Source organism: Neurospora tetraspora, assembly GCF_033439725.1.
Source record: "Neurospora tetraspora strain CBS 560.94 chromosome Unknown B0H65scaffold_3, whole genome shotgun sequence".
NCBI classification, from domain to species: Eukaryota; Fungi; Ascomycota; class Sordariomycetes; order Sordariales; family Sordariaceae; genus Neurospora; species Neurospora tetraspora.
This window is the reverse complement of record NW_026944385.1, coordinates 4744075-4769547: the sequence shown is the minus strand read 5'-3', so window position 1 is coordinate 4769547 and position 25473 is coordinate 4744075. Positions and strand designations below refer to the sequence as shown.

The 25473-nt window shown below is 46.8% G+C and overlaps 8 protein-coding genes across 8 annotated transcripts; 1 reads left to right on the top strand and 7 right to left on the bottom strand.

Annotated features, from left to right (window-relative positions):
- Positions 1-131: 131 nt before the first annotated feature.
- On the bottom strand, positions 132-1010 carry B0H65DRAFT_442032 (uncharacterized protein; the record flags this gene model as incomplete). Its single annotated transcript, XM_062825559.1, has 2 exons — positions 132-419; positions 915-1010. 2 exons carry the CDS (start codon positions 1008-1010, stop codon positions 132-134), a joined length of 384 nt encoding a protein of 127 aa, XP_062683613.1.
- A 525-nt stretch (positions 1011-1535) lies between these two features.
- Positions 1536-2908, top strand: B0H65DRAFT_463653 (uncharacterized protein). The gene has a single exon (XM_062826716.1). The coding sequence runs from the start codon at positions 1642-1644 to the stop codon at positions 2584-2586; it is 945 nt and encodes a 314-aa protein (XP_062683612.1). The 5' UTR covers positions 1536-1641; the 3' UTR covers positions 2587-2908.
- Positions 2909-3503: 595 nt separating this feature from the next.
- On the bottom strand, positions 3504-5459 carry B0H65DRAFT_463651 (cytochrome P450). The gene is made up of 3 exons (XM_062826715.1): positions 4305-5459; positions 3919-4239; positions 3504-3839 (listed from the first exon to the last, which is right to left on the bottom strand). The coding sequence occupies exons 1-3, from the start codon at positions 5388-5390 to the stop codon at positions 3708-3710; spliced, it is 1539 nt and encodes a 512-aa protein (XP_062683611.1). The 5' UTR covers positions 5391-5459; the 3' UTR covers positions 3504-3707.
- Positions 5460-6595: 1136 nt separating this feature from the next.
- On the bottom strand, positions 6596-8845 carry B0H65DRAFT_572510 (cytochrome P450). The gene is made up of 3 exons (XM_062830515.1): positions 8292-8845; positions 8200-8235; positions 6596-8102 (listed from the first exon to the last, which is right to left on the bottom strand). The coding sequence occupies exons 1-3, from the start codon at positions 8602-8604 to the stop codon at positions 6604-6606; spliced, it is 1848 nt and encodes a 615-aa protein (XP_062683610.1). The 5' UTR covers positions 8605-8845; the 3' UTR covers positions 6596-6603.
- Positions 8846-8987: 142 nt separating this feature from the next.
- On the bottom strand, positions 8988-11422 carry B0H65DRAFT_463645 (uncharacterized protein). The gene is made up of 2 exons (XM_062826714.1): positions 10732-11422; positions 8988-10668 (listed from the first exon to the last, which is right to left on the bottom strand). The coding sequence occupies exons 1-2, from the start codon at positions 11037-11039 to the stop codon at positions 9189-9191; spliced, it is 1788 nt and encodes a 595-aa protein (XP_062683609.1). The 5' UTR covers positions 11040-11422; the 3' UTR covers positions 8988-9188.
- Positions 11423-19077: 7655 nt separating this feature from the next.
- B0H65DRAFT_177986 (uncharacterized protein) lies at positions 19078-21268 on the bottom strand. Its single transcript, XM_062821472.1, has 3 exons — positions 20925-21268; positions 19449-20841; positions 19078-19383 (listed from the first exon to the last, which is right to left on the bottom strand). Exons 1-3 carry the CDS (start codon positions 21019-21021, stop codon positions 19185-19187), a joined length of 1689 nt encoding a protein of 562 aa, XP_062683608.1. The 5' UTR covers positions 21022-21268; the 3' UTR covers positions 19078-19184.
- A 247-nt stretch (positions 21269-21515) lies between these two features.
- B0H65DRAFT_422472 (polysaccharide lyase) lies at positions 21516-22277 on the bottom strand (the record flags this gene model as incomplete). Its single annotated transcript, XM_062824404.1, has 1 exon — positions 21516-22277. The coding sequence occupies one exon, from the start codon at positions 22275-22277 to the stop codon at positions 21516-21518; it is 762 nt and encodes a 253-aa protein (XP_062683607.1).
- A 943-nt stretch (positions 22278-23220) lies between these two features.
- B0H65DRAFT_424862 (general substrate transporter) lies at positions 23221-25150 on the bottom strand (the record flags this gene model as incomplete). Its single annotated transcript, XM_062824535.1, has 5 exons — positions 23221-23603; positions 23659-24254; positions 24337-24598; positions 24664-24843; positions 24946-25150. The coding sequence occupies 5 exons, from the start codon at positions 25148-25150 to the stop codon at positions 23221-23223; spliced, it is 1626 nt and encodes a 541-aa protein (XP_062683606.1).
- Between the last annotated feature and the right edge of the window lie 323 nt (positions 25151-25473).

Below are 25473 nucleotides of genomic sequence, written 5' to 3'. Positions count from 1 at the left end.
TGCCATCTAGCCTAGATGCCCGCCCGGTTTTCCCGCTACGGAAGGTATGTATTAAATGTGATGAAGATACCTCTAGGCTTCAGTCGTTGTGGAAGGCTCTGAAGGTAGAGAGAAGTGGAGGTTGTGAATGCTTAGGAAGTTGTGTTATGGCCACGATGAAGCCAGGGTCCAATGGCAATTGATGAAGGGATGGGGGATGGTGGGGTGTCGATGTCCCTGTCGCTGTTGGCGTTGATGTTGATGCTGGTGTTGATGGTGATGTTGCCGTTCCTGTGCTGCAGTTGTTGCGGTTGTTGCTGCTGTTGTTGTTGTTGTTGTTGTTGTTGTTGTTGTTGTTGTTGTTGTTGTTGTTGTTGTTGTTGTTGTTGTTGTTGTTGTTGTTGTTGCTGTGAGGGCAGTGGCACATGGAGTGGTGAAGACTAATGAACCATTGAAGTGACTGGGAGTTAGGTAGTTAAGAAGAGATTTAAAGGATGGTCCTTTCACAAGACAGCTTCTGAGCTTTCACCTATCTCCTTCGTTCCTGCCCTAAACTGCCGCAAGGAAGGCAACCCCCCAAGCTCCAGTCCGACTCCCAGGCATATTCTAGCAAGGTGGACATCTAACCACCAGTGGGACTCGTTTCCGGAAGCAATGACGCCAGGCCGTGGAGTGAAGCTTGGCAATCCTCCGGGGGAAGGTAAACAAGTACATGGCAGTGAAGGCGTGTGTCTGAAGCTGCATTTCGAGGGCCAAAGCTTGTCAATGGGTTGGAAGCAAAGTGCACTTGTTATCGGATGTGTTAGCAAACTCGGTGTGTTTTAGGACTGTTGTTCCTGATGACAAAGTGAGGCGGCATGCTTCGGTAACCGTGACGCGTAAGACTCTGGACCTGGAGAGCGCCTTCCTACAGTACATCTTGGTGGGAGCAACACCTTTGGGGGCTGAAGCCTGAAGGCCTCAGAGCCCGTAATTTGAGCCACAGGCTTCTTTGACCAGTACCAGGTGTTGGACCACTGATGGCCTATCATGATTCACCGTCTGCCCCCAAACCTAACGCCTCTTGCTTTTTATCCCGTATCGCGCCTTGCTACGTGGCAAGTCATTCCGAAACTGTGCATGGCGCGAAGCCAGGCATAACTCCGGCGTTCGGCGTGGCGTCTAGCAATATGACATTGCCTTGGGCAGACATGGCGCTGCCAGTCAGCCCACCCATTCCTGGATTTGCATTTGCATTCCCGAAGGAAGCCCTGGAAATATTTGCGTTGACGAGTGTGACCCATGGGTTTTGACCGAGCTTTCAAGTGTAGGAAGAGATTGTAGTGTGAGGTAAACGCTGGCGTATGACAGGTGATCTGAATAGCCGCTGCCTATGGCATGAATGATGCGAGTAATGAAGTTTTGCTGAGTATACTTAAACACCCGCCCGCGGCCCGACTGACTTCATATTAGCATCGAAGTTTCAAGCCATCATCACCTGCCACGATCCAGAAACCAGAACCACCAATTTTGCCCCAGGTCCAAAAGTGAGCTTGCTCACTTGTTCGGCGTGCAGCTTCTGCTGATACCACTCAAGTACAGTCCCTCGTCACGCTTCATTCTCTGGCTTGTTTATTAACTTTTCCACAGCGCCTTCCTTATAAAAAACGCATTCCCATTATCATGCACCTTCCATCTGACCATCTCGAACGATGTGATCTGGGCTGTAGTGTTGAGGATAGCAAGACGGAGAAAGGGTTTACAGACCTTAGTGAGGTTATACCTTCGCAGCGAACATCTGGCCGGGTTCTCGAGCTTCACAAGAACCGTGAAGAATCTATAACTCAGCCGGACACATATACCCCATGTGGATTGACCAGGGAACAAAAACTTCCCTTGAGTGTTGCAGGAGGCACTCTCGCCTCTCCTCCCTCGCGGGTCAATCACGGTTGCGAATACTCCCAATTCGCTTCCTCGTTCGCGTACCCCTTCTCTGGCAACGCTTGCTTGCCTCCCTCAGCCCACTCATTATCACCAAACACCTTCTTCTCCAACCAATGCAGATACCCCAGACGAACTATGAGTCTTTCGCTTTGTCTGCATGGCAATGTCGCTGATCATAGGTTTCCGCCCAACGATGATCATATGGATGGGCACTGCGATGATATGGTCTTCTGGACCTTTGGCGAAGGTTGCGTTCAGGGTTACGTGCCAGCTTCCTCTCAATGCCATCAACGAGGACATATTCCTTTTCGTCCTGCCTCAGAGAGGGGCGCCACACCATTAGGTCCTAGCGACTCCCTGGCAAACTTCAACATGGGGCTTCTGCGGAGGGACCTCTCACAAGCATATCAACACGAAGATCCTCTGCTCGGCATCCCAACCACCGGTCATGGGAATAAGCCCTCCGCTATGCAGGACAAGGATGACTCTGGCCCGGGGAATCCTGATGAGCTGCCTTCGTTTGAGGTTGTAGGTGTATCCAACGAAGCTCCTCGTTCATTGAAGCTGACACTAGAGTACTCTCACCAGATGATGGCCAAGGTGCTCGAAAGCACATCGGACCAACTCCTCGCCTTGCTCCAGCAAGAGCTCGACAAGGACGAATCCGACATTGACAGCGAGTGAAACGCCCTCGCGAACTTTCTTTGCGTTTACGAAAAGACCATGTCGTGTTGCAAACTCGTGTAAAAGGTGAGGGGAGTCTAGAGCCGACCGCTAACTACAGTCATGCTGTAAGTTAACATCTTGTAAGTTGGAGTGATGGTTTGAGGTTGTGATCCGTTGGCCTTTTTGGAAATTTCGACCAGGTGATGCAGGTTTCTGTGGTAGTACGGGAGCGGAGTTTGAGTGACACGATCTCGAGTTCTCAGCCGCAAAGGTATTCATGGAGCGTTGGTTAGATGCATAGGTATAGGCGGGGGCGCTCAGTGGCCGTTTGAAATTGAACTGCACATTGCAAAATCAGTTGGAGTTCTCTCGTTATTTGTTCGCCATCCACAGGCAGTGCCGGCCCTTGTTGTGTATAAATCTCAGCCGTATCAGGCCCTTCGTCTGTATTCGGCGCCGCGGCAACTTCGGAATTTGCTCTGTAGAGTCATATCTGATTCGACTTGGTTCGGGGTCTTGGTAGTGCTAGGGAACGCGGTGTCGTATAGGCGATCCGGTCGTACTGTCGCGTGTATCTCGTAGCGTGAAGCGGAAGCTTTAGTCGTGCAAAGGGAATTGTTACGCGTTCTGGATGTCGTGGACCAGTGGCCCCAGCGCAGTTATAGTAGCGGTTCAAACGTTGCCACGGCGGAACGCGCTCAGGGCGGGACCGTCCCGGGGGTCCGTCTTGCAGAGCACGTCGAAGATGTCGAATCAGTCCTCGTTGGCAGAGGTCTGGCAATCGCACAGGACTACACTGTTTTGTGATGTGGGATCAGGGTCTGTCGAGTAGCAGAAGCCTCGTGTGGGAGGAAGGCCAAAGAGCTTGGTCATTCGCTGGCTGGTATGGCGCACGGATTCTCGGGTTTCGATTCGCGTATCGGACAGCGGTGACGATGATGTCGGGTTGGTGGTTTCTGGTTGATTGTTCAAACTTCACAAGATCTGGCGCTGGGTCTGGTCAGGGACGACTAAGCGCGTTCTTTCGGCAGGCAGCCATCGCCCATCCACATCATCACAAGCGATTACTTGCATATAATTCCCAAGGCCAATATGAACTCGATCAATTGACGAATGACTATTGTACCGTGATTCGCTGTTCAGGCCTTCTCCCCCTCCGGGAACCGCTCCGTGATCTTCACCCACAAGTCGGACTGGAAGAAGAGATTGACATTAAATTCGCGCCACGGGTTCTTGGGCTCCACGAGCTGGAGATCGAAGCGACGGAAGAACTAGTGTAAGGCAGGGGGCGCTGGTCAGTATCGGGACCACCAACGAGTACCTATATCAGAAGGTGGTGTAGTTGCTTACCTCGACGAACACCTTGCTCAACTCCATCAGCGCCACAGGCTTCCCCAAGCACGCCCACCTGCCATAGCCAAACACCATCTCGGTGACTTGCTGCATCTCCAGCCTCTTGGCCGGGTCGACATTCAGCCATCTCTCCGGGCGGAAGATCTCGGCATCGTCGCCAAAGACATCCTTCCTCTGGATCAGACCGCCGACGTTGTGGCCGACGCGAGTGCCCTCGGGAATGAACATGCCGTTGATGGTATCTCCGCCCTTGGGAGGTGACTTCATCAATAAACCCGAGAAAGGAGGTTGCATGCGCAGTCCTTCGTAGATGCATGCCTGTGTTGGTAAGAGGGGTTAGGGTTATTCGCCAGCCATCAAGGTTCTCAACCACTCGGACATACCTGCAAGTACTCCAACTGCTTCCCCTCCTCCGCTCTGACCGGACTTGAAATCTTGCCCTCCCTAACCGCCTTATCAATCTCCTCCTGCAACCGCACATACGCCTTCTTGCTCGTCGCCAAATGGAACATGGTCGACCTGATCGCCACCGTCGTCGTATCGCTACCCGCTCCAATCTGAAAAAGGACCTCAACCTCGCACGCCTGCTGCTCAATCCCATGTCTAACAAAGCTCCCCAACATATCCTTCCGATCCTCCGCCTTCTCGCCAAACCTCCTCGCCACAATCTCCCTCGCCATGCCCATCACCCTCCCCATGCCGTCGGCATCACTATGCTTCGGCCCAAACCACTGCAAAAACCACTTGGACATGAAGATCTTCCTCACCAGCGGGTGCTCCGCCATCAGCGCATTAACCGGCGCCGCCTTCCTGATCGTGCTCATCCACCCGAACAGGTCCGAGTCCGTCTCCAACGAGCCGAACTCCTTCCCGTACGCGATACGCGTGATCACGTCCAGCGTGAAGAACTGCATCACCTTAGCCAGGTCCATCTTCTTCAGCACGCCCCGTTCGTCGTCGGAGATGTAGCGGTCCTTGATGTAGCGAATCAACGTGCCGATTACCTCGTCGATATCACTTTCCAAGCCCGGGTTCTCACGCCCGCTATATCCGAAAGACAGGCGCGCTTTGAACAGATCGTGCGTCTTTGTGTCGGGCTCGTCGAACAGCGAACCACCGCGCGGGTCGAACGTCATGGCGCGGTACCAAATTGATCGGCCCCAGGCGGAGCGGGCGCCGTTCATGTGGCGGATGATGGCCGGGTCATCGGTGATGAGGTCTTGCGGGCCGATGCGAACAAGGGGGGATTGGTATTGCTGGTTGAGCCGGCTGTAGCCGTCGGCGTGGTGGCCGGAGAACCACACTTTCAGCATGAAGAGGGGGGAGAAGGAGCCGAGGAAGGGACCGGGGAAGTGGGAGAGACGGCGGTAGGTGATGATGGTGGAAACCAAGAGGTAGGTCACGAGGGAGACGGCCAAAATGGGTAGGGCGTAGGGCCCTTGGGCGATGGAAAGGAGTTCTTGGAGCATTTTGGCGATGGTAGTGCTTTCAGAGAGAGCCAAACTGCCAGATCAGACTGGGAGGGAACTTGAGCTCGAACTTGAACACAGTGTTGGCGATATAGGCTCGACTTTATACCATTATCCCATGGTGCACGACTCTAAAGGTAAGTTACACAGATTGCTGGGGGTGAAACGATAACGGTTGAAGCATCATTCAATCACAGGTCTCGGTTTTTGTTCCGTGGCCGTTGTGGCGTCTGCGGTGGAAGTGGATGAGTGAGACCCAGCCCTTGATACTGCTAGACTATCGGTGCACGACAGGACGGATTATTTTGCTGTGTCAATAATTGCTTCCAATGACGATAGCAAGCCTATATCTCCCTCGGCATAACCCCCTATTTGCGGCCGCCCAGTCCTACCCAACGCTTCCGAGTGCAACATTAGACACCAGTGGAAGTCGTCCTCCGTTGAAGTCGATAACGACTGTTGAAAGTACGCAGGCAATCCGTTCGGAAGTGCGGTACGTACCTCGCCTTAGATTGCTGATCGCACACGGAGGGACCGACGACCCCAAATTCAAAAGAAAAATGAAGAAAAAAAGAAATGTGTCCTGCCAGGAGTCGAACCTGGAACCTAGCACGCCTTCATGGCCTTAGTGGTGACACACCATCTGTTTCGGCCATTCCTCAGGCTTAGGATGACCACTTTCCAGGACGAAAGAGTGACCACGGAGACTCGTTTATATACCTCTTGCGAGATTGTATCATTGTGCGAAGCTTCTGGTTCTGGGAGGACATCAGCTTTCGCCGATTCCTCCTTGTCATTGCATCACACATGTCCTCTTCATCTCATCCCATCATGGCACCCTCATCGATCGTTCTTCTTTGCGACAAGCACTCTCTGTTACTACTGCCATTGGCATGCAGCTTTGTGGTCATCGTCATCAACGCTGCACCACCCCAATCCTGTCGTGGTCGACCGCTATTCCTCCATCATCTCCATCTCCATCTCCAACATCATCTCCATCTCCATCTCCAACACCATCACCTTTCCAACCTACTAACACCATCGCCATCACCACAATTATCACCTTCCATCATCACTTTCCTCCCTCCTCACTCGCTGCATCTCTACTGCCTCCTCCTTTTGCATCTCCATCAACCCCTCCCCTTCCTTTTCGACCTTCTGCTCCCGCTTCTATCCCCACTCCTCGCTCCCCTCGCCCCCATCCCTCACTCCCCTAAGAACCACCACCTTCCCTCTCCAAAAACCTCACCTTCACACCCGTCAACATACTCATAAAATACCTCTCCATGTCCTCCTCACCCGGCATATGTGTCACCTCGACCCGAAACTCCGCCACTAATCTCGGCACCACCTTCCAGAGAATCAGTTCGGCTAGATGGCGGCCGGGGCAAGTGCGTGCGCCGCCGCCGTAGGTGAGGTTTAGGTGGAGCATTTCTCTTAGTCTTTTCTTTTCGCTTTCTTCAGTCCATGTCGCGGACGTGGATGTGGATCCGGACTCAGACTCGGGTTCGGGCTCGGGCTCGGGGTCGGACTCGGAGTTGGGATTCGATGAGCCGGAGATGGAGCAGGAGCTGGAGGCAGACAACGAGGATAGCCACCGGCTCGGGTTATACACATCAGCGTCGACACCGAAGATTTCCTGATTTCGGTGGAGAGAAACGGGGTTACACCCCACCGTCGTCCCCTCCGGCACCCAGTGTCCATCCAGCACCACCCCTCCACCCTTCCCCCTTGGAACGGTCCTCGAAAGACTCATAGCAATAACCGGATGCAGTCTCTGCGCCTCTTTAATCGCCGCTAACGTATACGGCAGTTGTCTAGCCGTAGTATCAAACGGAACCGTCCCACTCCCACTTTCCTTCAGATGACTCCCAACCTCCTCCGCCACCCTCTCCTGAACAGCCTCGTGCGTCCCGATCATCGCCATACAAGCCGTCAAAGCCGAACAAAGCGTCTCGTGTCCGGCACCAAAGTTCGTCGTCGCCATTCGGCGGAGGTAGGTCTCCGTGAAGAGGTTAGGCTTGGATTTATGCAGCTGTATCAAATCTTCCAGTAAATCATTCGGCCTTGCAGCCTGCTTGGCGGGTTTGTTCTTCTTCGACTTCGACGGTTTCGCCCTCGGATCCAGCACCTCCCCCTTAAGCGCAGCCGCGATCCGCTTCGAACTCTTCTGATAAACCGGCGTAAAAAACGGCTTGAAGCCCTTCGGCGTGCTGAAAGTAACACCCCAAGCGTTGGAAAACCACCTCCCCACCCCCTTTCCCATCTTCCCCCTCACCCCCCCCTCCAAGAAACCAATCTTCGTAACCCCCGGAAAAAGTCCAAACAAACTCTTCCTCTTCCACCCCCTATACCCCTGCGCACTCGTCCCCCCATCATTTTTTTGTCGAATATACCCCGGCGACCAACCCAGCACCACAGCGCCCAAACATTCGACGGCGATGATGTGCATCCACTCCTTTAGATCGACTTCTTGTCCTTTGAGACTGCGCAGTTGGGCGATGGCTTGACCCAAAACGGCGTCGATTTGGGGTTCGAATTTGCGGAGGGAGGAGGTTTGGTAGAGCGGGCCGATGAGGCGGCGTTGGAGGCGGTAGCGAGACATAAAGCGCTCGGAGAGGAGGTCGAGGGTGTCGGGGAGGTGGACTTGGGGAGAGGGGGGGAACTTGAAGGGGTGGAGGGTGAGGGTGGGTTTGGTGAGAGCGGTTGAGACTGTGGTGGATTGGGGTTAGACTTCAAATTCTGGCCGGGGAGAAGGGTAGGAGAAGAGGGGGAGGGGGAAGAGGGGGAGGGGAGTGGCGGGACGTACGGTAAAAATCTGATTTCTCAAACCCACTTCCCGCACCTTTTAACCTCGTTAGCATCTAGTACACTAACAATGGGAAGGAAAAGGGAGCCTACTGTAAATACTCTTAAACGCCTCCTTGCTATCAAACCAGAGCTCATTAGGACCAACTCTCACCAAGGGTCCATACCGTTTGTGCAGAGTCTTGCCGAGCTGGTACATGCGGCCATTGCGGGCGTGGTAGGCGTGCCAGATGTTGGAGAGGGCGGCTAGACGAGGACCGGGAATACCGGCTAGGGGGTGTAGGAAGAGTCTGTAGATTGAGATGGCGAGGATGATGACGATTATGAGGAGGAGAAGTGATGCGGATGTCTTTAGGAGTAGTGAGACCGAAGTCGTGAGGACGGTTTGACATGTTGAGAGGGGCATTGTGATGAGTGATGGTGGTGGTCGTTGGGAGTATAAGTGGGTCTTGACTTATACGCAGGGATATAACACGACTAGGGGGATCGGCCCGTTGTTAGGAAGAGCGATGGCTGGTCCTCAGATCTGCTGTCAGGTTAAGCTATTCAGTCTCCCGCTGTCTTTAAATGAATAGTGGCGCTTCTGTCCGATAAATGAGTAACAATACGAGAGACGCCTATGCTACTTCAGCCGACGTCCAGCATATTTCTAGGTGTTGATGATCGATGTGCGGCGTCGGTGTGCTGCTAGCGTAGGGTGAAAACAGCTGACGGCAGCGGCAATTTGGAAGAAATTTTGCTGAAACATCGACGGCGACAAATTTTGGACATGGTCTGGATTGTTTCAGGGTTAGGGCTACATGAGCACGACCATGGTTGATGATATGCCTCCATCTTCATCAAAGCGAAATGTGAATGGGATGTATGGAACCGTACTATGTATTAGAGTAGCCTGCTAAGTGAAAGTAGTAAATGATCATCACAACATAAACCGTCATTATTTGGGTGCCTCCTCCTTTCTCCTCGAAATATCCTCCACGGAATATCGGCTTACTGAGGAGGTCCAAGGCTGAGGACATCCAGTCCATCCTTCAGTTGTGACTTGCTCGGCATCTTGTTAAGCTGCATCATCTGGGCGCACTGAGCCATGGCGGGATCCTTACCCATACTTGCCATGGCCACAACCGTCTCTCCCTTGGTGTAATAAGCCACCCACTTGCCCTGGTCAGGCTCGCCCTGGAGGACAAGGTCGTCCCATCCATGGTACGAGTTTCCACAGTAACGCAGCTGTGCACCAAGGGCACTCCAGAACACTGGGGTAAAGAACTCGGGCTGAAGGTTGGGGTGCACGATATGGTTGGCCACTGTGCGACCGGCGTTCTGAGCAACGTTGTAATGCTCAATACGGACGTACTTGCCGTCACCACCGGGGCCATGGTAGGGATAAGAGGCAATGTCACCAATGGCGTAAACATCTTTGAGCCCAACGACTGAAAAGTTCTCGTCAACCTTCAAGCTACCATCATCCTCAAGGCGGACAACGCTATTGTCATTGAGATACTCGGTAGCTGGCGAGACACCAACGCCGAGAATTACGATATCGGCATCAAGCTTGGTTCCGTCCTTGAGATGAACTGAGCCAACCTTGGAGGGGTCGGCTGTTGATGGCTCGGCCTTTTCGACGCCGGCCGACATGTAGAACTTGACACCCTTGGACTCAATGTTCTTCTTGACGATGGCGCCCACGCGCTCCCCGAGCACGCGCTCCAAGGGTTCCTTCTCCATTCCGATAATGGTCACATCATTTCCGTTGGACGTGCAAGCAGCGAGCTCCATGCCGATGAAGGAGGAACCGATGATGACAATTTTCTTGCCCTTCTCTCCAATAGCCTCGCTGATGTTCTTGGCGTCGCGGACATTGCGCAGAGTGAAGATGTTGCCCAAGACCTGGAAGCCCTGGAGAGGCAGAAGCTTGGGGGTGCCGCCGGTAGCAAGGACCAGTCTAGAGTAGGGGTATTGTTGACCCGACTTGGTCTTGACCGTTTTGCTGCCAAAGTCGACACCGACCACCTCGTCCTGGACAAAGTCGACGTCTCCGCTCTTGAACCATTCGGCATCGCGCCATTGCAGCTTGTTGAGGTCGGTCATGAGCGTCTTGCTGAGCTTGGGGCGGTCAATGGGCAAGTAGCCCTCGTTGGTGATCACGGTGACGGGCCCAGAGAAGCCCAGCTCGCGCAATCCTTCAACGGCAGCCAAAGCACCGGAGCCACCACCGACAACGACAACCTTGTCGGCCATGGGAGCTCCGGCAACCTTGCACTTGAACTTGGGCTTGCGATGGCCGGCCTTGATCATCTCGGCATCGCCGGTGATGTATACAGCGCCGTCGCGTTCGGTGGCCTTGAAGACAGGAAGAGCGTCGAGGGCGGGGGCGTTTTCGATATCGCCGGTTGTGGTGTTGAAGCAGGCTCCGTGCCAGGGACAAGTCAGCTTTCCGTTGTGGCCGAGAACACCCTTAGCCAAGGGGGCACTAGAGTAGCATTAGTGAATTGGATTCCAAGTCGCCAAGTCGTACATGCCGCAGGTTACATACCCGTAGTGAGTGCATCGTGGGCCGATGGCCTGTGTCTTGCCGGCGGCGTTGAGGAGGAGGACCTTTGCATCCAGACCCTCAACCTCGACCTCGTGCTTCTCGCCGGGTTGGAGGTCGAGAGAGGTGATGCCCTTGAGCTTGTATTCCTGCGCCATTGCGGTATGTGGTGTCGAAGAGAAGAGACGGAGGGTTTCTGGTTGTGTTGTCGTCGGAGTGCGCAAAAGAGAGGATCGGGTCGAGAGAAGTTGTCGCTGGCAGGCCGAGAGGGGTCGAGAGAGGGGTCGGGAGAGACGCGGCAGTGCGATCATGTCATCCGATGGCTGCAGTCCAACGCAAAGACCTGATATGGGGAAGACTGAAGAGCGGGAGAGGGTTAAAGGTGAAGAAGAGGGTTCAGATGGACTGTCCGATACGACGAGAGATGGGATCGGATCAACGAAAGACTGTAATCAAGGAGCCGTGATTGGTTGTCCGCGGTTGCTGTGTGCCATGAACATCACGTCATGCCCTCGGTGACAAGTGAACCTCTTCAGCGCGACATTGAGCTTGAAGCGAGCTCAGATGTGGGATGAAGGACGGGTGTCTTGTTTTTGGACTAACTGGAGGTACTTGGAGATGCACCTTGATGGCCATTCACAATTCACGGCCAGATGTGCAGATTGTGGATTACTCCGAGGTGAGAGTATGAATTACTATTAACATGCTGGGATTCATTTTATTCAAGACTTCGTTAGCTTTTGAGCTGATACCTGGACAAGATTGGAGTTGTTCTGTATCTCAGGGAAAGGCCTGTTTAATGTACCGATTGTTAGACGCTAGATATAGCTCCCGCTCCTAGCGCTGTAGCTCCCGTCTGCGGGGAACTGTCAGAGGCCAGGGGATCCACTGGGCGTGCACGTGCCCAGCTGGACTGGGATATGCGGGATTTTTACCCAGATGCCAGAGCTTCAAGTCTACAGAGCCAATCTTACACACATACATATAATTAAGCTACGTTGAACCTATATCGATTATTACTAATAATATTACAATTAAGAGTCTTATTAATTCGACCGTTAAAACTATCGCTAACAATGATAATTGACTAAACGATTGCTAATAATATCTACGACTAAAATTAATAGTATTACCCTTAATGGCCTTAGGGACTAGCTAGCCTAGGAAGATGCCTTTATTTTTATAGCCTAAGACTTAAGTTTCTAGAAATATATCGACCTAATTAACCGCGTTTTCTAGCCAACTCAACTAGCAAAACCCAATATCGCTAACTACTAGGGGGAAGTTCCTACTAGAGAAACTAGGGAAATTAAGAAGGATAGGGAAATTACTCTATTTATTGCTACTAAGCTTTACAATTTCTATTATAAGTACGATTATTATAATTATATAATTAAGAAATGAAATTAATATATAGAAGTTAAAACCTTCTTTAACTTAAGTATTAAGAAGATTATATTAAATTATCAAATATTTAAAATTATTAAAAATAATTACTAGGAAATTAATTTTATTAAATATATTAATTTATAGAAATAATACGATAATCTTAGTAAATTTACTACTTTTAACGACTATAAGGTAAAGAAGCTTGCCCGGGTTAAATTTATTAATATTCTTAAGCCCCTTAGCAAAACTAATTATAATTAGTATAATTAGATTTTTTATTAGGAAGCAACTATAGCCTTTTATGTTATTAAAAGAATTATTAGAATAAATAAACTAGATTTATAATTCCTAGAATTCTACATAGTTATAAGGTCGAATCCTTATATTGCTTAAGAAAATAATTATTAATTCTAATATAATAAAGAGATCGAAAGAAATTTTAATTTCAAAATTTCTTTCTGTATTATAATTAAAGATTTTCGTAAAATAATAATAGCGAATACTATTTAGGGAAAGGGTTGTACCCCTTTACTTAAGAATATTATATTCGTAGTTATATTAAATAATAAACCCGTTAAAGAGAACGCTTCTAGCGACGAATAAAACCTTAGCCCGGAGGTAGAAGGACAGAGAAAAACTATAAGTAAGAATAGTAAATTTAAGAAGAATATTAATAAGAATAAACGTATTTTATCTTCGTCCTTACTAGTAAATAAACGACTATAACGATCTCTATACAAATTCTATAAGTAGTCGGACTATAATTTAAATAAATATTATTATATTAGGTTATAATTGGCCTATAAAAGCTAAATCGAAAATCTTACTATTAAAAAACGCGCGTACGCTAATTTAAAAAAGGATAAAATATTTAAAGAAGATGTTAACCGTTTACAAACGTAGTAGGACAATAAAGATTAAAATAATTAATTTTATAGTCGCCGGGTAAATAAAAGTAATTTTTTAATACTTATAGCGAAATATAGCGCTATATACCTATCAAAAGACTTTATAATCTTCGATTTAAGTATAATAATATATATTTTTTAATAAGGTTAGCCGGGTCGAAAATTTTACCCCTTTAAATACTAATAATTATATATAGGCGGGAAATAAGCGGATTCCTATAGAGGGGTATAATATTATTATAATTATAATTTAAGACGATAATAGAAATAGAAAGCTCTAATTTCCTAACGTTATTTTAATACCGGATATAGCTTATAACCTTATCTCCTTAAAATAATTCGAAGATAAATAAATCTACTAGGACTATAAAAATAATTATTTATACTCCCACTTTACGGACTGCCTTACTTATTATATATTCTCTAAATATAAGTAATTCATTTTAGAATATATCCTTCTATAAAATAATGTTAACAAATTTCCTTTTACTATACAATATATAAATCTCTCTATCCTTACAGCTCACTGGACGCTAAAAAATCCGGGTAGGGTGTTAGTGCTATTCGCGGCCGGTCCCCATATAAAAATCCGCACGTACTATCTAATTATTATCGCACGGACTTTTCGGCACCGGATTCCTACGTAAAAAATTGTTAGCACTAACCTCTTAACTTACGTTCTATTAACGTACATCCACGCCAGCAAATTCTTCTCCCTTTGGCGTTCGCTCTGGGAAGGGCCGCAGCAAGTTTCCTGCCGCCCCAAACACTAGCCTCTATTTGCACCTCTATTTACACTTTTATTTACACTTCTATTTGTACCCTCCATTTGTACCCTCCTTTGGGTTTTTATTTAAGGGTAAAGGTTTCTTTATTTACCTTCCAGCTATAGTCTATCTTAGAATCTAGCTCTACATGGGCTACAACCCTGGATCCAGCCTTATACCCTCAGGGAAGGGGCGAGGACAATTTGCTGGCCTCCCCGAATACTAGTTATATTAAATAGAAGCCCTAAGAAGGTAAGCCCCTTCGTTAGTATTTTCGATTTAACTACGTAGAACCCGAAATTTTCAATTAAATTAACAAAGTAAGAATATAACGTACAATTTAAAGGACTGGATATAATATATTACGAATTATATATTAGGGCTAAATTAAAGCGCTAGGTATATAGAGAAATTCGTAATTACTTAGAGGGCCCTAGGTTATAATTAGCCATCGATTTCTTTTTTTATAAGGAAATGAAATTAGGGGGTTAAAGATATTTAAGTTTAATAATAATCGTAAATTAGTAATTTAAATTAGTCTAAATATATTATTTAAGTAATAGAAAAGCCGAATCTATTATTACGTATTTAGAAACCTTTTATATAAAGTTATAAATTTAATACTAGATTATACTTCGGGTAATTGAATATAACAACGAAATAATTAGTAATAAAAAGATTATTATTTAATTTACTATTAAGAAAATTAGTATTAAACCCTTAGCGCCTTATATATAAATTTAAAATGGCGGCGTAGAGCGTTTAGGGAGTATAGTTAAAATTAAGGGTACAATAATACAATTAAGTGCAAATTTTCCTTACGAACTATAAATAGAAATTACTAAAATAATTATATATTTATAGAATTTAATTCCTAAAGCGGAATATTATTAAAAATTTCCTTAAAACCGATTCGAAACGTACTACTAATTTAAAAATAGTATCGTTCTTCTATTCGACCCCTTCCCTATTATCATATATTTTAAAATATATAATTATAAAGCCTTTATTCTTATAATAGAAAGTATAAAAGAATAAAATAAATTAATAAAATTTAAAGACTGTACTTAGGTCAGTTATTTAATTAAATACTAATTAACGAATATTTATAGCATTTAGAATATCTATATTAATTCTATTATTATTATACGAAATATTATATTTGATAAAAATAAGGTCTTCCCTAGTAAAAATAGTCTTTCCCTGGACGGAGCCAAATCCCATGTGAGATAGTGAAGCGCCCACGAATCCACATCTCCGGTAACGGAACCACTTTTCCCGGCCACCACTCCCGGCCTCACGGAAGCTCATTGCTCTCAATGTCTCCGTCCTATTGCTCTCAATGCCTCTTATGCTCTTAATATCTCCCAATGCTCTCGATGCTTCCAATACTCTCAATGCTTCCAATGCTCTCAATGCCTCCAATACTCTCAATATCTCATTGCTCTCAAACTTACGCATTTGGCGGACTTAGTCATTTTGGGGACGGGGTTATTTTAGGGACTTGGTCATTTTGGAGGCTTGGTCATTTTTGGGAACTTCGTCATTTAGAACGACGGTCGCATTCGGGAATGGATGACCAAAACTACTAAAAAGCCCCATATCTCAACGACCATTGGACTGCACCAAAAGCCAAAGGTATCAAAATGATCAGAGAAAAGAGGCGAACATTTTGCACCTTGTTGCATTTTGATTCACTCAATGGTTAGAGAGCGGTATCGGTTGCAAGATATTTCGTGGCTTTTTCGAGCTACTATTGAAGCCGTGTCCTGCTTGGCACTGGAATTTCCCTTTTGGGTCTGCCAAGACGGGTATTTTTTTTGCATTCTGACCTGTAATAGACAGAATCGCCGCGCCTTTCGCGCTTCGATGTGGGGCCTATGGACCTACGACCTCTGGTGTGGAGAACCATGACACTTTTGGGCCCCGGACATCGAATCTTGTGAGGGCATGGGCGCTTCAATAATATTAAAAAAATTTATAATACCCTTAATATTTCCCGTAAAGAATTAGCTATATAATGAAAAGACTTTTATTAAATAAATATTATGTTAATAAAGATCCTATAAATCGAAGCTATACTTACTATAAATAACGGAATTCTTAGCCCCATTATTTAAAACTTTTTTACTAAAGCCGAAAATATATTAAGGGAAGAACAAGAATTAAGGTCTTTAGAAATATAATCGTAATCTAGATTTTTGAAAATGCTATAAATATTAAAAATACTATTAGGTCTAGAAATACCATAAAAGTCTTTAAAGCCTTTACTATTACCACCTGTACAATCGCTATCAGATTTTTAAAATACAGTTTTAAATTCGAAGGATAAAAAAGAAGGCTATTTCCTTACGCTTCCTAATAATCTAACTATATTTTTAATAACCGACTTTTCTCGCTCTAATAAAGAATTATAACCAATTATAAATTAATATTTTTATTAGGCCGCATTATTTTTATTTATAAAGGGCAATCGATTTATAGGCCTTTAAGGAGATAAAATCGTAAATTAAACCTTCCTAGAATAAATAAAAGAAAAGGGTATTAATATTACTCCCGGCTATAATTCTAAATTAAAAATAATAAAGAATATTATTAATTATTATAGAATAAAAAGTACGTTAAAAACCCTTTATCGAACTAATTTTCCACTTTTTTTAAAAATACTATAGTAATTTTAATTCTTATTCCTTTAAAGAATTCTTTAAAATTATAAAAAAGGAATACTTAAATAATCATAAGGATAAGAAGTTTTAAAAATAAGTTACTATCGAAGAAGTAGGAGATAACGAAATATTCGGTTTAATATAAATATATATTTATAAATTCAATTAAGAAGGCCGGTTTTTTAAATATAAAGTACGTTTGGTTGTACGTAGGAATTAGTAATTTAAGGATGGCGTACGTAAAACGTACGTAGCGATTTTAATAATTAAATCGTTCTATATCTCAATAGTTATAGCCATTTATATCAACTTGGATTTAATTTAGTACAATATAAAGAACGCTTTTATCAATACTATATTTAATAAAGTAATATTAATAAAGGCTCTCCCTAAATATATTAGGAAAGGTTAGGTATTTTAATTACTACGTACGCTATATAGTCTATAGAGATTTTCCCTCCTTTAGTAATAGGAATTTACTAAGACCCTTATAACTATAGGTATAAACCCTCTCCCTATAGAGCTTAATATTCTAATTAAAAATAATATATTCCTTTTTTTCTACGTTAACAATATCATTATTACTTATAAATATAGAGATAAGGAAATCGCTATAATTAGGGAAGTAGTAGCTACTATAGAGAGGAAGTATTTATTAACGAGTAGAAAGCTATTAAAATAATTTTTAAACATCGAAATTATTCGAAATTAAAAGAAGAGATTAATTTAATTATTATAGTGTAACTATATTTAAAAGATTATAAAGAAGGCTAAATATATTAAGAAATTATCTTCTATATTCATAGCCAAGGAAGAATTCTTACTTTATTCAAATAAGGTAGCCCAGTATAAAATTTACGCATATTAAATTAAAATTGGTTCGATTCTCTATATTGTTATTATATTATAATTAAACGTAACTTTCCCAGTCTCTAAACTTATTCGATTTAATTTAAATTTTAACTTAATATATTATACGATGATAAATCGAATATTACTCTACCTTCTTAAAATTTAAAATTACGCCCTTTAATTAAGTTTGTAAAGACTATTAAAACTTGTATATTATAATTAATTCTTTATTTATAAATAATTTTCTTAATTAAAAAGATTTATAAGCATTTATATTTAAACTTCTAAGCGCTATAATTAATTAACGAACTAATAAATAGAATATAATTACAACCTTATTTAAGAGGCCGAATTACTATCCTTTAATTAGAAAATTAAGGAGGCTATTTATATTCGCTATTTTTTTAACAAATTTACCCTAAGGTTTGAAAATTAAAAAGCTACGTTTATAAGCTATAATGATAAATAAATAATACGATTTATTATAAAGGGAAGAATTTAACTAGTAACTAAATTTAAATACATTAATATATATAAATACTAATTAAGGTAAATATAGGAAAGGAAATTAATAAATATAATTTACATACTAATTAAAAAGTAAATTATAAATAACTTTACTAAAAGCCTCCTTCCCATAATATATTTAAAATCTATAGAGTAACTAGGGCTCGTAGAGCTATAGCAGCTATAGATTTAATTGCGAGAATTTAATAGCGGAAATATCACTATAGGCTGTCCGAAAAGTATAGAGGATTTTATAAAGGAAGATTCGGACAACGAATTGGTAAATATAATAGTAAATAAAATAGGGTAAGACTTTTACGAGTAACAGTTTGAAAGTTACTATAACGAGGAAGTAATTGGGAATAGTATTATTTTTGGCTAGTTTTAGAAGAATTTCAGGGCATTTTAAGGCATTTTTAGGTAAATCTAGCGTAGTTTGTATATTAAATCTAAGGGAGTATATTAGAAGCCAGAGGATCTATTGGGCATATACGTGCCTATCTGGATTAGGATATACGAGATTTTTACCTAGATACTAGAGCTTTAAATTTGTAGAGCTAATTTTATACATATATATACAATCAAGCCACGTTGAACCTATATCGATCATTACTAGTAATATCATAGGAACTCCATCAGTTCCTGTCGATGCCGTCATTGCAGTGGATAGCACAACGCTGCAATCGAAGCAATCTGATTGGTTCAATTGATTTGTTTGATTTGTGTCGCGACCATCGTTTTCAACATGGTGCCTTCCATTTTCGACATGCAAACGAAACACTATGGAGGTTTCCTTCCCTGATGCTCATTTGTGACTTTGCAAAAAAATCTCTGCTCGACATCAACGTCTTGTCCTCCACGACAGCTCCCTCTCCCTCCATCCGCTTCTCCTCACGCTGCGCCATTTCTGTGTCCAGCCAATCTTCCATTTCCAAAGCCCTGCCTGACCTTGACCTCTAGACTTGGTCCATTCGTTCCATACCGTCAATTCCTAATGCTGAATAACCACCTTCAACCACTCTGATAATGTTTCCACGGCTGAGTTCTTCCATCCGATTCAATATTCGAACAACATTCGCTGACAGACATGGAAGTTCAGGTTTAGCCGTTTCAGCGATGCAGTGTAATCCGCCATGACTCCTCCACCTGCACATACCGATCGTGATATCGCCAGGAAGTTCCAAGCTCCAATATCGCTTCCATCATTGCTCCTTTAGTCAGGGCACCAAGTTCGAATTCGCTTTCATTATCTCGACCTTCAGGTCCCTATCAACCATTATGACTCGGGTCCACGTTACAGTCCTACGGCCAGCATGTTCTGGTCCATGAAACCCAACTCCATACTCCCTTCGCACTCGCAACACCCATCACAGCTTGCTCCCCTTATCCTGCCTCTTTGCCAACTCCCGCAACTCCTTGCGCAAAATCTTTCCACTCGGACTTTTGGGTATGGCATCGATAAACACCACTCCTCCCCGAAGCTTCTTGTGGTTGGCCACTTTGCTGGCAACCCAGTCCATGACCTCCTCAGCCTTGAGATTCGCATCGCCAGCCACGACATACGCCCTGTTCCAGCCTTGTTAGCTTCCGATATCCGGCATCATGTCCGATGCTGACGACGAGACACTTACCGAGGAACTTCAGTGTCTTCTCTTTCCACTCCAATCACCGCCGCATCGGCAATCTTGGCATGACTGACCAACAATGCCTCAAGCTCGGCCGGTGCGACTTGCATGGCCTTATACTTGATGAGTTCCTTCTTCCGGTCGACAATATAAAACATGCCGTCCTTAAAGAGCCCGATATCCCCAGAGCAGAACCAACCATCCACAAAGGCTTCCTTGTTGGCTGCATCGTTCTTATAATACCCCTTCGTTACAATCGGACCCTTGACCCAAAGCTCGCCCGCTTGCCCTGGTTCCACGTCCTTACCATCATCGTCAACAATCCGCGCCTGACAGTTCATCACCAGCATCGAAACACTCCCCGTTTCATCATCCATTCCACGCGGCATTACTGTTATTGACCCCGTCGTCTCGCTCAAACCCCACGTTTGACTCAGTTGCGCCTTGCCCTTCCCGATCTTCTTCCGAGCTGCCAGTTGGAGCTCCTTTCCCATGGGAGCTGCGCCCGTCACAGCCCACTCAAGCGAGTCCAGCTGATCTGTAACCAGAGGGCTTTTGGCAATAGCCAACCAGATGGGTGGTACCGTGGCCAAGGTCGTGATCTTGTACTTCTTGTTGTACTCGAGGAACTTGACAAAGTCAAAGCGAGGCATCCAGTACAAGGTCCCGCCCATATAGAAGCTGTTGACCAAATAGCCCTGGACACCTGCAATGTGTGCCGCCGGCAGGTGGGCGATGGTCCGGTAGTCCTTCGCGATATCCCGCCCCCTTGCCTTCTCATACTCCCGGATCGGATCAAGCACAAGACAGGCCTCGCTTACCATGTTGGTGTGCGAGAGCCTACACATCTTGGGTAAACCAGTGGTTCCGCTCGAGAAGAGAATGCAGACAATGCTGTTCTCGAGGGCTGTCGTGTCCGTGATACGTTGCCACTCCAGGGTTTTGGTCGAGATGGGAATGGGTTTCGGTCGCTCCAAGTCAGTGAGTTCAAGGTGCGGCTGTGATCCCAGAACAAGGACTCGAAAGCCAGGGAGGTTGGCCAGCTTGGCCGCGGCTGCAGCAATTTCCTTGGTGTCTTCATTGCACATAATGAGCTTTGCCCCGATCTGCTTGATCTGCCCAGCGAACTCGGTAGCCGTGGATGCCGGACTTGATGACGAGAAGATGCCGCCCGCCGCTATGGTCGAATAGAACAGACAGGGCAAGAGGAAGTGCCCCGACGAAATACACAACACCACATCCTTTTCCGGCCCGTCTTGACCAATGCCGTACCGTTGACGAAGAGTATAAGCCAAACGCTTGACCAAGTGCCGAAGCTGGGCTTTAGTGACCGCTTTGCTGGGATCAGCAGCGTCGGCATGAATCACAGTATCTTCCTTCGCTCCGCATGCCGGTGAGTCTGCAAAGGCGTCAGTAAGGTTCAAAGGCTATTGCTGACCACGGCGTCTTGGCCAGCATCATCCCACGAAGCGGGTGTATTACCGAAGAGGACAGACAACAGGTCAAGCTGTGGGAGGTCTCGCTGCTGCGATGTCTTATAGATGATGCCGGAAGATGTCCTCTCCACGATAGTCGTCATGATGTGTATCGTTCTGTCACTGTGCCAGCGAAAATAACAGAGGAAAACTTCAGATCCAACAGTTGAAGTCCAGTCTCCCGAAGAGCAACGTCTTATACCTGAGGGAGGTTACTCTTACCCCACTTAGACACCGCAAGAACAGAAAGGAGGTTGCCGGCAGGCCATGTGTCTAGCCATGCGCTTTACCGTTTTCGATGAAAGGGGCGTTCTTTGGACGACTTTGACAGCTTGTCGATCATCGAGGCGGCGAATGAGAGGTCATCCCAGCAATCTCTTTCCCCGCATACAACCTCGGCACTCTCGGAATGACTTCAAGCTTTCCTTTTCGTTCTTTGCTACACTAGCTACACAATATGTGCGACATGGTTTTGACACACTACTCCGAGACATGGGCGATTATTGCATCGCAGCCGCAACGCCCGAACCTGACCGCCCGTGTGCTACCCCTGGTCGTCATCCGAACGCCCGGTACTCCACTATCAACCACAAGCCGTTTACCACTGGTCGGGATCCGCATCCGCAAAAGTGTCGCCAATGGCAATCTCATCAAACCAAACCTGACGGAAGGGCTGAGAGCCAGAATAGCCGGAATCGTACCAAGCATTGGCGTAGAGACCGACACGGAACTGGAACCTCACGTCGGTGTCGAGAGTCGTCTTAATGTCGTGCTGCTCGACGACCTTGGTTCCATCATACCAGAGCTTGAAATAGCCGGTGCTGTCGCTGCTCCACTTGACCTGCATCACAATTTTGTGCCAGGCGCCGCCGGTGACATTGATGCCGGTGTCGAAAGGAGTGGTTGAGGGAGAGCAGAGTGTGCCACTCTTGACTCTGGTCATGAGGCGGTTTCCATTGACCCAGACCATGGTGGTGGGCGACCACTCATCGCAGCTGCTGGAGCCAAAGTTGCCGATGAATTGGGCAAGGTTATAGGACTGCGCGGGGCTCGACTGCCAGTCGCCCTGTAGACGGAACATGAAGCCGTAGAAGCGTGTCTCGCCCCGGGCGTACCCGTTGAGAGTCCGCACTTCAGCGTGGTAGCGGCCAGAGTACGAAGAGTCGTATGTCTGCTCGAACTTGAGGGCCGTGCTTCCCTCATAGACCACGTTGGTCACTTCGGAGATCTTGCCCTTGTTTTCGGTCTGTTGGCCATCCCAGCCGCTGAGGGTGCCGTGGTTGCTGAAGATCTGAGTTCCCTGGACGATGACGGGCGTCACGGCCGCGAGCGCGGCGATGAGCATATGTCGGATACCCATGTTGCTTTCAAGAGGAGAGGGCAGTTTCCGGGCGGGTCGGTATCGAAATGAGGAAGTGAGGTTGGATGATCAAGAAGCTTCTCCAGGAATTGACGGTCGGCTCATGGGAGTCTTATACTTTTTCAGAGCTTGACGCGAGCGGGGAAGTTTTCCGATCCTTCAACTCTCACCCGCAAGGACGTGAGTAAGACCCCTTCGCGGCAATCCAATCGCGGCCTTCCCACATTGGGTGCCTGGGAGGGGCGTCGATGGCGTCGCCTTCGCTTACTAAGGTCAAATGGGTAGGTGGTATCAACAACCTCGCCATCTGGTAAAGGGTTTTGCGGAATGGCGGAGACTGACGAGTGACGACAGTAGTCTGCAGTTGCTTCAGCGTCCGACGTCCGCGGTTTTCTCCCGTCACTCTTCCTTCTCAAGCACACACCCGCTCGGTTTCTACGTCCGGTTGCTGCATTTTTTTCTAATGCGTACCTTGTGAGGCTCCAGCAACAGAAGCCTTGGGAGTATCCTCACTATATGGGGATGCCCGCACGATACCTCTACATTTTGCTTGCTTTACCCTACTAGCGTACGGCCCCTCGTCAAGTCGCTGCATCGTCAACAGACCACAAGTCTGCAACAAATCTCGCAGTTCCACCAGTACAAGCGATGGTTCATCGGTCGCTTAGAAGGACGGATACTGGGAAACAAAGAACCATCACGAAGAAACCTAAGGTTCCGGTTTCACAGCCCAGACAGGCGGTTCGAAATTTATCTTCATTTCTTCGAAGATCAAAATCGCATCCAAGACATCATAAGCAGAAATTCCTTTAGTCCTATGCCGGCGTATGACATTGTACCTGTCCTACTACCTGTACAGATACCCAACACTCCACGAAGGTTCAAAGCCCAAGAACCATTCCCAGGCCGACGCAGAACTCCACATCCACCATCAAAAACCCAATCAAGGAACATGCTCCTTGACCTCAGATGAGCCGCCCAACTTGTTTTCGCTGGTGCTACGCCTGCCAAGTCCAGTAGTGTCATGCTCAGCGTGGTTGACCACCTTCTCGGCAGCGGCATTGGCTTGCCTCTGAAGGTCCTCGCCCTCGAACATGAATGTAAGCTCTTCGAGCGTCCGACCCATCGTCTCAGGGAACATGAAGTACACGAAGCAGACCTCAAATGCGAGCCAGACGCAGTACGAGATGAGGTACTTCCAGCCAACGTTCTTGAGACCGATGGGGTTGACGAAGGTGGTGAAGAAGCCGGCCAGACGACCAAAGAGCTGGAAGACGGCAATACCACGAGAGCGCTCGGCATAGGGCCAGACTTCCACCATGTAGGCTGCTTCGTGTTAGTGATATGGACCTCCGAAAGAGGAAGCCGGAGTTTAACTTACTGTAGGTCAGGGCGTTATAACCCATGTTATAGCAAGGCGAGTACATGTAGATGAAGAAGAGGGTGGCGATGTTAGCCCCGTTGTTGGGTTTTCCGATCTTTTTGCCTGTCATGGCGCGCTCCATGGAGATGGTCCACGCAATATAGCACAGCAGCAAGCTGATGGTGCAGGCCATGTACATGACACGACGTCTAATACGAGTGACAAGGAGCGAGACGGTCACACCGCAAATCAAACTCCAGCAGGCGATGGAAACGTTGATCTTTTGGATGAAGGTCGACTCCGTGTAGCCGATCATCTTGAGGAGATCGCCGAGGAAGTATGAGATGAGGGTGTTTCCGGACCACTGGGTGAAGAGACCGAGCATCGACGAGATGAGAAGACGCTTGCGCATACCCGAGGTTCTGAAGAGATCCGTCCACGAGCTCTTGGACACGGTTTCATATTCCAGACGAATGACGGCTTGCATCTGAGCAAATTCAGCGGCAACAAATTCCTCACCGCGCTCCATCTCTCCATGGTACTTCTTCAGAATGTCATGGGCTTCTTGAGAGCGGTCCTTGGTGATCAGCCAGCGGGGACTCTCCGGGATGAAACTGCGTAACGGGGTTTTCATGTCAGCGAATTTGTTCTTTCACCAACACGATCGGAAGTTTCAACAAGACCAATGACACGTACAAGACGAAGGCAAGCTGAAGCAGCGAAGGGCAAACCTGGAGAAGCGAGGGGATTCTCCAGCCCCAATTGCTCGCGATGTTGTTGGTTCCGAAGACAATGGCGGCAGCAACAATCTGACCGACGAAATATGACACGTTGAAGAGCGAGGTCAAGACAGGACGCTCTTTCGGGTAGGCAAGTTCGCCGATAAGAGAGGAGCCGGAGACGATGCAAGTGGGGATGCCGAAGCCGAGGATCATACGGGCGACGATGTACATGCCGACTGTTGACGGCGGTGTCAGCGGGATTCAGAGTCTGGTCGGTACCTAGGAGTAGGTAGGTGCTTACCATGTTGGGAGAAACCCTGAATGAGGGCGCCCACGATCATGGTGATTGAACCGAGAGCGATGGACCATCTTCGACCAAACCTATCGTTGATGATGGGGACCAGGGGAAGAGACAGAATGGCACCAAGAGAGTATGCTGCGCTGATGATGCCTTTGAGAGCTCCCTGCGGATCGTCGAAATCTGCGAATAAACTGTGGTTAGCCACCAATACCACATCTCTCCGTCCATCGACCGGGCTGACAGGCAGAACGAAGGTAAAAGATGAAGTCCAGGCAATCTTACACTTGATCCACGAATTCAAAATCTGGAGGGCGTTGATCATCTGGGAATCGAATCCCGACGTCAACTCGATGCCCATACATGTCGGGAAAAGCATGAAGTAGAGGAATCGAAGGTTGGGCTTCTTGTACCATGGGATCGGGTCCTCTTTCGCGAGGCGAGAGATGACGGGGTCGGAACCCCCAAAGTCACCACCTGCACCACCCATCTTGAGATTATGTCTGTCGATGTCGGTTCTTCTGCTACTGCTGGCAGGAAAGGAGGAGGTTTGGTGTGCGTTGCCAAAGGTTGGCGGATGGTTGGGAAAGCAAGAAGTAAAGGGGAGTCCAGCTGGATGGCAAGCTCGCGGGAATAGGCACGTCTATAAATTGCATCGAACCATGAACCGGCTTGCTGGATTCAATACTGTGGTCCAGCTATAGAGCACCAGGTGATAGGTTGCGACTCCGCGAACCCTGCAATATCGAACCGTCCGGAGGATTACCCCATTACCCCATCCTTGGGAGGATGTATCACGGTCCATGGATCACC

Bases quoted from the DNA above. Each gene is read 5' to 3' on its own strand.
- B0H65DRAFT_463653 (XM_062826716.1), top strand. From the start codon at position 1,642: ATGCACCTTCCATCTGACCATCTCGAACGATGTGATCTGGGCTGTAGT.
- B0H65DRAFT_463651 (XM_062826715.1), bottom strand. From the start codon at position 5,390: ATGCTCCAAGAACTCCTTTCCATCGCCCAAGGGCCCTACGCCCTACCC. The intron at 4,240-4,304 runs GTATGTCCGAGT...TTACCAACACAG, and splicing joins AGCAGTTGGAGTACTTGCAG to GCATGCATCTACGAAGGACT. The intron at 3,840-3,918 runs GTAAGCAACTAC...GCCTTACACTAG, and splicing joins TGAGCAAGGTGTTCGTCGAG to TTCTTCCGTCGCTTCGATCT.
- B0H65DRAFT_572510 (XM_062830515.1), bottom strand. From the start codon at position 8,604: ATGCCCCTCTCAACATGTCAAACCGTCCTCACGACTTCGGTCTCACTA. The intron at 8,236-8,291 runs GTAGGCTCCCTT...CGAGGTTAAAAG, and splicing joins GGCGTTTAAGAGTATTTACA to GTGCGGGAAGTGGGTTTGAG. The intron at 8,103-8,199 runs GTACGTCCCGCC...AATCCACCACAG, and splicing joins TGAGAAATCAGATTTTTACC to TCTCAACCGCTCTCACCAAA.
- B0H65DRAFT_463645 (XM_062826714.1), bottom strand. From the start codon at position 11,039: ATGATCGCACTGCCGCGTCTCTCCCGACCCCTCTCTCGACCCCTCTCG. The intron at 10,669-10,731 runs GTATGTAACCTG...ATGCTACTCTAG, and splicing joins CCACGATGCACTCACTACGG to TGCCCCCTTGGCTAAGGGTG.
- B0H65DRAFT_177986 (XM_062821472.1), bottom strand. From the start codon at position 21,021: ATGACGACTATCGTGGAGAGGACATCTTCCGGCATCATCTATAAGACA. The intron at 20,842-20,924 runs GTAATACACCCG...ACGCCTTTGCAG, and splicing joins CCTGTTGTCTGTCCTCTTCG to ACTCACCGGCATGCGGAGCG. The intron at 19,384-19,448 runs GTAAGTGTCTCG...AGGCTGGAACAG, and splicing joins GAAGACACTGAAGTTCCTCG to GGCGTATGTCGTGGCTGGCG.